This window comes from Panthera onca, chromosome D3 (genome assembly GCF_046562875.1).
Source record: "Panthera onca isolate mPanOnc1 chromosome D3, mPanOnc1 haplotype 2, whole genome shotgun sequence".
Classification (NCBI taxonomy): domain Eukaryota; kingdom Metazoa; phylum Chordata; class Mammalia; order Carnivora; family Felidae; genus Panthera; species Panthera onca.
The window spans coordinates 26,346,325-26,358,343 of NC_138350.1; the positions used below are offsets into that span (position 1 = coordinate 26,346,325).

The 12,019-nt window shown below is 38.9% G+C and overlaps 2 protein-coding genes and 1 pseudogene across 16 annotated transcripts in view; 1 reads left to right on the top strand and 2 right to left on the bottom strand.

Annotated features, from left to right (window-relative positions):
* The window catches only part of SGSM1 (small G protein signaling modulator 1), a 496,957-nt gene that overhangs the window by 333,740 nt on the left and 151,198 nt on the right, over nucleotides 1–12,019 (bottom strand). The gene's annotated exons all lie outside the window — the stretch shown is intronic.
* The window catches only part of LOC132676937 (ankyrin repeat domain-containing protein 26-like), a 149,332-nt gene that overhangs the window by 101,985 nt on the left and 35,328 nt on the right, over nucleotides 1–12,019 (top strand). For all 8 annotated transcript variants that reach the window (XM_081790744.1, XM_081790737.1, XM_081790739.1 and 5 more), the window contains 2 exons: nucleotides 8,018–8,231; nucleotides 9,820–10,003. In XM_081790744.1, the coding sequence (XP_081646870.1) occupies nucleotides 8,018–8,231; nucleotides 9,820–10,003 (398 nt within the window). The remainder of the gene's footprint in view (nucleotides 1–8,017; nucleotides 8,232–9,819; nucleotides 10,004–12,019) is intronic.
* On the bottom strand, nucleotides 1,623–4,294 carry LOC132676065 (endoplasmic reticulum disulfide reductase DNAJC10-like; annotated as a pseudogene).

Below are 12,019 nucleotides of genomic sequence, written 5' to 3' on the forward strand. Positions count from 1 at the left end.
AGTGTTAGATTTGATTTGTGGATGGTTTCTTCAGAAATTTTACTCCCATGTTTATGACAGAATTTTCTTTCTTATAGTATCTTTGTCTAGTTTTGGTTTCAGGTAATGCTAGCATTATAGAATGAGGGGAGAAATATTTCTCCCCTCCATTTTGGGGGGAGACTTTGTGTAGAATAGATGACATCTGTTCCTAAAATGTTGGTTGAATTTACCAGAGTAGCCACATGGCCCTGGAATTGTTTTGTGTGGAAAGATCTTTAACTAAGACTTTAGTTTCTTTTATAGTTATAGAGTTAGTTAGCTAATCTATTCTTTTTTTTCCTTTATTCTATTTTTTATTTCATTTCATTTCATTTCATTTTACTTTATTTTATTTTTAAGCAATCTTTATACCCAACATGGGGCTTGAACTCACAATCCAGAGATCAAGAGTCACATGCTCTACCAACTGAGCCAGCCAGGTACCCCTTATTCTTGATTGAGCTTTGCTAATTTCTGTCTTCCACGGGATTTACCCACTGCATCTGAGTTGTCGAATTAATTATATAAAGTTCATAATATTACTTTGTTATTTTTTTAGTATCTGTGAATCTCTAGTAATGGTACATTACTAATTTCTCATATATTGTTAATATTTCCTTTGTTTCTCTTCATTTCAGGATCAGTCTTGGTAGAAATTTATCCCTTTTTTCACCTCCTGAAAGCATTTAGTTTCATCGGTTATTCTCTATCATTTTTCTGCTTTCTTTCATGTGATTTTGTCTTTGAGTTTTATTAGTTCCTTTTGTCTGCTTGGTTGGCTTTAATTTGTTTTCTTTTTCTAGTTTCTAAAGGTGGAACCAACAGACCTCTCTTCTTCCTCATCCTCTTCTTCTTCTTCCTCTTCTTCCTCTCCTTCTTCCTCCCCTCCTTCTTCGTCCGCCTCCCATTCTTCTTCTTCTTCTTCTTCTTCTTCTTCTTCTTCTTCTTCTTCTTCTTCTTTCTTCTCCTTCTTCTTCCAGATGCTGTAGAAATCTATTGGAGTTATGTTACCAAAATTTTTCTCAATTGTGAAAAATTAAATTCAGTTCTTCAACCTTTAGAAAGAAGGAAGAAGAAAATCTCTTCACTAAAATACAGCATGAAAATCAGGTATCTGCTGGCCACATGGTGGCCATTTCACACAATTTTTAAGACAGGTAACTAAATACCAAGTTATTTCCTTTCAGGCCAGCCACAAAACTTTAAGGAATAGACCCTAGACGTATATGTACATGACAGAGCAGGCTCCTGTTTGAGCCAGGCAGTTTTAGTATCATTGCCAGGGCTTAGCAATCTATGGCCCATGGACTGAATGTGGCTTGGCCTGTTTGTATGGCCCTGAGCCAAGAAAAGTTTTCAGACTATTTAAAGGCTTGTAAACAAAGCAAAAACAAAGGACTATGTGACAAATGTACATGGTCTACAAAGCCTAAAATATTTGCAGTTTGGCCTTTTACAGAAAAAGCTTGCAGACCCTTCATTTATACCAATGTTGTACAGAATTCAGATGGTGTGATTCCACTTCTGAGATAATGTTCCTTTATTCCGACCCAGAATGTAGCAACATCCTACAAAGTTGATCTTCTGATGTCATGTGTTAGAATTCCTTTTCTCTTTTTTCTTCATCTTCACATCATTAAAGTTCATCCTTATCTCTCTTTCCATGAGTGTGGAGATTTTTCAGTTTTTCATATATTAAGGCAGCGATCGCTTTTGCATCTCTGGCATCTATTTGCTCTCCCCAAATGTTTCTCTTTGCTTTTGCGTAGGGATAGCATTTAACAGTTGGATAGGCTCTGATGCCAGCTTTCTGGCATGTTTGAGCGTAAGCCTGACAGTCAACTTTTCTAGCTTTCACTTTTCCTTTCATCATCCTAGCCAAGAGCTCAAACTCGGGAGCAAAATTTTGGCAAGGTCCACACCAAGGAGCATAGAATTCAATCCCCCGGTGATTTTTCCCTTGCATAACTTTTTCATCGAAATTCTGAGGCATTAGATCTGTGGATGCTTGAGGTAGAAATCCTAGACACCAAGTCTCTCTTCTAACCATTGTAACTGTGATACTTAAAAGCTTTATTTGGTTTGGGGGGAAAAATCTTATCTCAGGGTATCCCTGAACATTTTCTTGGGCACAAAAAGAACGATACTGTTGGCAGTCTATACTGCCCACAGTAACTGTCCAGTTAGTGTCCGGGCCATTCTTTTCCATTCTGGCATTAGGCCTTGACATGGATGACACCATGGGGAGTAGAAGTCAACCATCCAGACTTCATCATGTTTTCTTTGTTTAACTAGTTCATTGGAAGTGGTGGGCGTCAGGGAGATCACTGAAGGAGTCCTAAGATCCTCTATGAATTCCAAGATCTGTTGTTCAGCAGAGTGATGTCTTTCATATTCATGAACCTTGGATTGGTTCAATACCACTGTTGTTGGATCCGCCTGAATGCTTTATGTGTTACAGGGTCCCTCGTGAACCGTACAATCTAGTGTACCAAACGTAAGCTGACCACACAGATGCTTTGAGGCTTTTTGTAACTCTGGCAATAAAGCTCGACATGGTGGACAACATGGCACAAACAAATCAACAAGCCACGGTTCCTTGTCATCGGCAGGAAAAATTTGAGGTCCAGGCGTGGCAACATGAGAATTACCACTTTCTTTGGCAAAGGCCAGTATATCATATAGAATCTTCTTTCCGTGATGAATTTCATATTCTTTGCTTCCTTGTCCTTTAAATACTGCTAGACATGGCTGAAATACAGAGAGATTACTACAGATGTCTGGTGCAGAGGCACAGTCAGCCTTGCCAACTTGAATATGTTCACTTTGGAGTAGAGTTTTGAGTTTCTTCAACTCAGGATCACTTGAATTTTCATGTTTTCCAAAACTAAACAATAAGAGCCACCAATGACGAGCCAATCGACCCGTTAGTGTATTTGCCGAAAGCAGTTCAAAATCTGGAAGACGATGCACGATTTCCAAATATATTTCTCTAGCATCCAATGAATTAAGGAACAAAACGCTGCTTTTCTCTCTGTTATTTAATGTGGCGCCAGGAGGAAAATAGGCAGTAATACTTGTCATAATACCAAACTTTTACACAGTTTGTCCTGGGTGGCACAGTCCATCTGTCCTACATTAACAACACTATCCAACATGCCCCTGATCCTGAGTCGTGTCTATGAAGTTAAACAATCTCCTCCTTTGCAACAAAAAATGATCAGCCGGCCAACGCCAGCAGCAAAAGCAGTTTCTATGGAGTGAACAAAATTTCCTGTCCATAATTCCGTCACTGTGCTTCTAACACGCTGCATGGCTAAACTCACCAAACTTTCCTTTGATCTGTCACCGTGATATTTCACTGTGGCCATTCCAGACCTGAAAGGGAAGAGGCTGGGAGATCCGTTGACTCCTTTCATTCGGCAAAGCAGTCTATCATCACCACAGTTAACAGCACCAATTCGAAGTAATCCATCTACTTCTGTAGCACAGTCTCTCCATGTGGGAGCTAATTCATGGCAGTGTGAACATCCTGGGGAGTAAAAGTTCACAAACCACAGTTCTCCAGAATTAACAGCAGCATCCAGTTCTCTTCTATCCAATGTTCTGCTTTCAGGATCATCGTCATAAATACCAAAGTCATAACAACCATAATCCCAGCTTTCATACGGGCCATTTTCTGCATTATCTGCAAGTCCCTTTTCTCCATATTTGTCATACTTTTCCCACAGATCTTCATCTTTGAGTACCTCATATGCTCTATTTATTTTTGAAAAATCACTCCGTACTTTAGGGTTATTCATTTGTTTGTATGGTTGATTTATTTATTTATTTATTATTTTTTTAATGTTTATTTACTTTTGAGAGAGGCAGAGACGGAATGCAAGTGGGTTGGGGCAGAGAGAGACGGAGACACAGAATCCAAAGCAGGCCCCTGGCTCCAAGGCATCAGCACAGAGCAGGACGCGGGGCTCCAACCCACGACCTGTGAGATCATGACCCGAGTGAGCAGGAGGTGGACACTCTGATTGAGCCACCCAGGCGCCCCCGGTTATTTGTGGTTTTTTTTTTCTTTTTTTAATCAGGATGTAGCTTCAATGCCAATTTCATGAAAGTTTGTCTTATTTCTCTACTGCTTGCAGTGCTGGATACTCCAAGTAAACTGTAAAAATCCCGATCTGTGCCCACTAAAATGTCCATATACACTATTAGGAACCAGAATGACCCTTTTCAGGTCCCGGACGTAGTCATTTTTGTTGAACCAGACTCCCATTCTTTCTCTTATACAAGTTCTGATGGAAGTGAACATTCAGATATACAGCTGGTTCCAGCTGAGAGAATATGCAGGTTTGAGAACTTGTGTTTACGTTACTCCAAGAGCGAATCAAGCATCATGAAATTTTCTCCCAAAGTGTCAATCTGTGTAGGGTCAGTAATCTGCACTTCCTCAGATCACAAAAGATATCAAAATACTTTGAGAAATCTAACCTTCTTAACATTCTGTTTCTCCTTTCTTCCTTTAATCCTAAATGTCGAAGTCTTCTCCTTGCCTGCAAATGGTCTCTGGCTCATTTCTAACTCCTTGTCATGCAACCAGAACATACCTTTGTAAAGTATAGCGGTGGAGAGTAACAAGTATTCAGACTAAAATAAACAACCCCAGGAAAACAGAGAACATCTTGTCCAATACCACCATGGGACAAGTGGTTCTCCTAGGGGTCCTTGGCGGCGTGGGCGTGGGCGTGGTGGACTTGATCTGCGCCAAGCCTCAGGGCCAGGTGGAAACTGCCGGTAAATGCAATAGGAAGGGTTCCTGGCTGCCATCAGCCCCGAATAGGATGTGGGGAGAGGGGAAGGACGGGGACATCCCATGAAAGAGACTATTAAGTGCTGCTGGTTGTGCGAAGTCTCTGGCAGGACTAGGGTAAAAAGAGCCTGAGTAACTGAGGCTTAAGTGAGAGAAACTGTGGCAAGAAGCTGGGAAACGAGGCCGGCTGGAAGAAGGGTGATGATGTAGGTAATCAGAAAAAGATGGGAGCTAGAACACAAAACCCATGGCAGGGGTGGAGAGGAAGGGAGGGGAGACAGGTGCACAGACATTGGGCTCTCCCTTCCAGAAGGGCCCATGCCTCTGCCACTGTCGCCGCCTGGGCTCCAGCAGAAGCGGGGAGGGTGGCGGGGGCGGGCGTTGGCGCTGGCGGGGTGGTGGGGGGTGGGGAGTGGTGGGGGAGTGGCGGGGCCTGGTGGAGTGGGGGGCGGGGGGGTCCGTCCCCTGCCCACCTCAGGGTAGGGTGGTCGCCTCCTGCAGCTACTCCCCCACCTTCAATTCCGGGCAGGTGGCGCACCCCGCCCCCACCAGGCTGAAAGCCAGCTCTGTGGGCAGGTGAACAAAGTTCTAGCTCTCCAGCTGCCACAGGGGCAGGGTGGGGAGGGGCGCCTGGGAAGCAGCGGAGGAGCCACAAAGGCAGCAAGGAGCATCGCACTTCCCTCTTCTTTTTTAATGTATACATTCAGTGCCATCAGTCTTCATGTGAGTGCTACTAAAGCAGGACTCTACAAATTCTACTGTGGTTTCATTCTCATTCAGTTCAGAATCCTTTCTAATTTTGTTCTCTTTTCATTACTTCTTTGACCCAGGGGATATTTCGATGTGTTGTGTAGTTCGCAAATAGTTGAGTATTTTCCAGAGATATTTTTGTTCTTGATTTCTGATTTGATTGCTTTGTGGTCAGGGGACACACTTTTATGACTTCAGGCCTCTTCTTCCTTTTATTAAGATTTATTTTATGACCCAGAGTATAGTCTCTTTTGGTAAGTGTTCCATGGATCCTTGGGAAGAATTGTGGTGGTCAAATCTACTGTGTCCTTGCTGATGTTGTGCCTATTGAAATATCAGACTATAATTGTGAATTGGCCTATTTTGCTTTTCAGTTCTATCAATTTTTGCTCCAGGTACTTTAAAGCTATTAACAGATCCATGAACATTTAAGATTGCTATTCATTGACCCTTTTATGATTATACAATGACCTGTTGTTTATTGCTGGTAATAATTTTTTGTTTTGAAACTGTTTTGTCTGGTATTCATATAGCCACTCTAGCTCAGCCTTCTTTGGTCAAGTGTTAGTGTGCTATATCATATTTCTGTCTTTTGAACAAATTTCCGTCTTGACATTTTAAGTGCATTTTGTATAGGTAGCATATAGCTGAGTCTTCCTTTTTTATCCATTCTGACACTCTGCGTCTTAGTTGAGGCTTTTAGACCGTTTTCATTTGCTGTGGTTATTGATATAGTTGATTTGAATCTGTCATCATGCTGTTTGATTTGCATTTGTTTGATTTGAATCTGTCATCATGCTGTTTGAATGCATTTGCATTTGTCCTATCTGCTCCTTGTTCCTGTTCTCTTCTTTTTCCGCTTTCTTTTAATCGAGTCATTTTTATGATTCAGTTTTATCCATTTCTTATTTATTTATTTATTTATTTATTCACTTATTCACTTATTTATTTAGGTTTCCTAGCTAGAACTTTTCAGTTTTGCTATTGTGGTGGTTGGTTTAGGTTTTATAGTCTGTGGGTTAAACAACACAGTCTAGCTTCCATTAATGTTATACCACATCGTATATAGTTTAGGAAAATTACAAGAGTTGACTTCCATTTCTTCTTTCCTAGACAGATCCTTCCTGGGTTGGTGGGATTATCGTTTTCATGAGGTTTAGGAATATTTGGGCCATTTTTTTCCCTGTCCCTTTCCCCTGCCTCTTTGGGCAATTGTGTATTTCCCCCTTGAAGTTTTCTTCCAGGTTTCCAATGTTAAACTTCAGTCTTTTGTTTTGTGATGTCTAACATGTGTTTATTCCTGTCCATCGTATTGTTCATGTCTGACATAATTTACATCTCTGTAAGTGCTATTTGGTTTTTAAAACAGTAGCTTCTATGCCTCTAGTTATCTTTTCATGCTTTGTTTGGAGATATAGTTAGGTTACTTACAAACAGATGGATCCTTTAGTGTTGCTATTACAAATTATTGGATGAATCCAAAGAGGTGATCAGCCTAAAGCAAATTATGAGTTTTTCTATCCTAGCTAATGTGAATAGATACTGTCTCTAGTGCTGTGGGAGCACCAGGCAGTGTTTCCTCTATCTTTTCAGATTTTTTTCCCTTGATGACTTCCTTCCATGTATGCATTGGTTGTTACTCTGCTGAGTAGCCAAAGGGGACCCTCTGCAGATGTCCAGGGTTCTTTCTGTGTTCTGCTTTCTCCTCTCCTGGATGCTGACCTGTCATCTCTATGTGCCTTGAATTCACGAGACTCTCAGTTTCATCACCTCGACTCAAGGAGTCTGGTGGAGTCTATTTAAATCATTTATGTCTCCTGGGTCATAGCCTGAAAACTCTCTCAAGGCAGTGAGCTTGGGCATGTGTTAGGCTAACGTGTTTTGTTTTCAGGGATCATTGTCCTTCATTGTCTGAAGTTCTGTGTCTTGAAAATCATGTTAAAATTGTAATTTGTCTGTTTTGGTTTTGCCTGCTTCAGGTAGGAAGATCAATCAGTACGTGTTACTCCATGTCGGCCAGAAGCAAGTTACAGTGGAACTTCGGCACATGCTCTAGACTGTCGAGAGTGCTTGTCTTCCTCCTTTGCTTAATTGCCTCCTGCTCATCCTTCATTCCTCAGTATAGTTACCTCTTCTTCAGGAAAATCTATCTTTCTTGGGCCCAATCTGGATCAAGTTATGATCACAAAACTCTGTTTTCTAATAGGAACTATCTGAATTTAGACTTATCATTTGAGTTGTCTTTCTCCTTCACTAAACTTTAAGCTAATCGAGAACCAGGGGTCTTCTCTAGTGTATGTGTAGAGCTGACTATAATGTCTTCCATTGAAGGTATATATTTATTCAACGTGTGGATGAGTGAATTGAAGATGCACCGTCCTGTATATGCAAGAAGTACTCATATATTTTATTTCTGTTTCTGTTTCTCCTCTGATGCAGATTCTGCTGGCTTCTTAAATATCCAAAATATACTTGTTTCCTATGAAAGATTAAAGAAACGTAACAAAAATCACTGTAAACTACTTACCAGAAAAATTAAAAAAATGGAAAAAACGGTTAGTGCACTACAAAACGAGCTACGAGAAGCCAAAGACGTGATATCACGGTTAGAGCATCAAAAAGTGGAATGGGAACATGAAGTATGCAGTTTGAGGTATAGCATGTCAGTTTTAAAGAAATATATGAACTCTTTACTTTTGTACGACAGATGTGTAGGGGCAGTTTTTTAACTGCAAACTTAACCTTATAGGATTTTCCAGGAAAGAAACCTTCTTTAGTGTTGTGAAGTGTGAGATTCTTGGAAATAACACAGCACGTTCTTAACAGTGAATACTTCTAATAATTTAATGTCTATTCCAAATCACAATTTTAATGGCCATGGAAAAGTCCACCATAGTCCAAGAAACATCATTATTTAACCGATTGAATTCTGCTTGTTTTTCATCTTTCTGTATTTTAATTAGTGCTGTCAAGAATGTCTTTTATATAAATCTGTTTCTGCATTTCTGGTTACTTGGAATAAATTCTTCAATGTAATATAATTTGGTTAAAGTATAAAAATTTTAAAAAAGTTCTTTGATCCATATTTTTAAATTGTTCTCAGGAAACCTTATATTAATTTCTGTACCTACCAACAGAGTATAAAATGGTCATTTTTCTCAAGACAGTAAAATTCCCGAAAATTGATTCCATTTGATTCTTAACATGCAGGGGTTAAAAGGTAAAGTGGGGGTGCCTGGGTGGCTCAGTTGGTTAAGCATCTGGCTTCGGCTCAGGTCATGATCTCAGGGTTCGTGAGTTCGAGCCCCGCATTGAGCTCTCTGCTGTCAGTGCAGAGCCCACTTTGGATTTTCTGTCTCCCTCTCTCTCTCTCTCTCTCTCTCTCTCTCCCCCTCCTTTGTTTGCATGGGCTCTCCCTTTCTCTCTCAAAAATGAATAAACATTTTTAAAAAAAGTAATACGGAAAGTGATTACTGATAAGTTTTTCCAACATGTCTATCATAGGTAGATAAAATTAATTCAAAAGTGTATGCTGAAAGCTCATATTACTCTCTATTGTTTACTTAATTGATATGTATCCTGTGTTGTTCTAGAAGGGATTTTTAAGTGATTCATAAAGTAGGTAATCATCAACAAGGTAAGTTGCAAGTGTTGGGTAAGAAGAAACAAAATGTATAGGGCAACAGATATTAGACTTGCTAGCCTAGACTTGGATGACAGTAATCTGCATGTGTATGTTGTGTAAACAACATCTGCAGATGCTCTCTTACACTGCACACCATTTTTGGAGGTACCTGTAATGTTTCGTCAAGTGGAAATTGTATTTCCAGTGAATTGATAAACTTGTTTATAAACAGCAACTTCTCTTTTTAATGAGTAACTGAATTATCTGTCCTGTGGAGGAATAATTATACCTGTGGGAAAAGGGGTAATTTTCAACTCTCACTTTCTTGAATAATTTCAAACTTCTTTCCTACAACATCTACCAGAGTTATTACTGACTAAAAGTAACTAAGTTGCATAATGCTTTGTCCTTGCTTCTTTCCAATGGTATATATGTTTTGGAAGAGATTGAAGTGACAAATTAAAAACATGAGCCCTAGAAAGGAAAAAAAAAACAAAAAACTTGAGAACATAGAAATTTCATTTGGACAGTAAGCCAACATGTGTGGAACCAGATCATGAGAGGAACTTTTTATTTCTATCAAAACAAATTTTAAAATAAGCACATTTAATTGCAGATTTACTTTAAAACAAGAGGAAGAAAAAAGAAGAAATGCTGATATGTTGTATGAAAAAATTAGGGAGAAGTTAAGAAGAATAGAAGACCAATATAAGGAAGAAGTTGAAGTAAAACAAGAATTTGAACTCACTCTTAGAACACTAAACATGGAATTGAAGGCCGCAAAAGATAATTTGAATCAGGTAAATTAGTTTTTGATAAAAAATTGTATATTTCCATCAATATTATATAGTGTATTATACGTATATTTTATGGTATCCCTTTGATTCAATATATATTATTTAGGTTTAAAATAAATTAAAACATGGGATCATGTTCCTTGGAACATTTGTTTAAAGGTTTCCTCTTCAGCTTTTGACTTTTTTTTTAACGGTATGAGACCAAAATCGTGATGAAATGTATCTCCAGGTTGTAGAAAAGCGCAGTGACAGTGGCAACTTTCTCCAGATCAGAAGGCCAGAGTATTACAAGATGGAAGTCTAAACAATCACTTTTACAAGCAAAAGGTGCTAGAAATGGCTCATAAGAAAACGAATTCTGAAATATCTTCTTTAGTCATTTTGAAGTACATGTGTGTATGTATTTGTATACATTCTATTTTTTAATTATTATTACTTTTTCTCCATGTATGTATATATAAATTTTAAAAACCCAACACTGTACATCATGGAAACTACAGAGGGTTTTAAGAGCACATATATTTTTGGGGAGGGGCATGGGGGACGGTGGCATTTTTGTTTCATCGGATAAAATAATTTTCTTGATTAAATGCATTTGTCTGCAACAACTAGTGACATTCATAATGTCCTCACCCAAAGGAGAGGCTTTTATTACTTTCTGTAGGAATCGATGAGCTTTCCCTAATCTCAAAACTATTGCTACTAGCAACATGTGTTTTGGTTTTGAACAGTTACTTCACTGCCTTGATATATTAATAGATCAGTTGAACACTTCCGCTAATGGACAGGAGGATGAATATAGCCAGTTCCCAGATCATATTTTCGGTATCAAGTCTCCTACTTTTGAGAAAAGTAACAGTTTGCTTCAAGTAGCATCCTCTTTCATTACAAGGAACTTTTGAAAACAATGGTATGCTACAGTATACACTTGATGACAATTTATTGATAGGTATTTTATTCCTAATAAAATAGTGGAGTGTCTCTCCCCTCTTTTATATTTATTACTATTTTCAACATGAAGAGGAAATACAAGGTATTGCAGCAGTAAATAATTTCATGATTTTCTAAGAGATGTATAAATTTCACCTTATTTCCTGTCAGCAGTTTGAAATCCAAGACTTCTTTCATATTTGTGTATTTACACTAGAGAAGTAGCAGTGGTTGGTGCAAGAGCACTAGTTGTGGAGTGAGAAGACCTGGGGAGAGTCCTGCAGCTCACCGTTTTAATCTCTCCATTCTAGAATTGTGATAACCAAATGAGTTCTTTGATATATGGAGAAGTGTTTATATTATAATACATTGCCTAGATTTGTCAGTTATCAATAGATCTATTCTTATAACTGACTATAGAAATGTTAGCAAAGTAGATATCTATGAAATATTCTCAGGAAGAAAAGAATTTTAGGAAATGTAATCTGTCCAAGTAGATGCAGAGCTAACGATTTTACTGTGGGGTAGCTGTGTTTTTGATATCTACTGTAAACTCAATTTTTAAGTGTAGTCAGAGTTATTAATCTTTTATTTCAGGCCTTCTGGTTTGTTGTAAATCAGAGAAAGGCTTTTCCAATTCTGAGATTCTGAAAACTTCTCACGAATTCTTTTTTACTTTTATGCCTTCATTATCTTCAGTTAAAGTTCTGAACTTTTGGGAACTTATGCTTGTATAAAATTTGAGATTTGGAGCCAACTTCATTTTTTCCAGTTGGATATTCACTTACTGTAATCTTCCTTCCTTCCTTCCTTCCTTCCTTCCTTCCTTCCTTCCTTCCTATGATTCTTTTTTCATTAGAGAGAGAGAGAGAATGCAAGCAGAGGAGGGGCAGGGAGAGGGAGAGCGAGAATCCTGAGCAGGCTCCTGACTGTCAGCACAGAGCCTGACGTGGGGCTTGAACCCACAGAATGTGAGATCATTCCCTGAGCCAAAATCAAGAGTCAGACACTTAACCAACTGAGCCACCCTGGCACCTCCTGTAACCCTTTCATTGTTTAAACATAGATTATGCTTTAATTTCAAAGAAA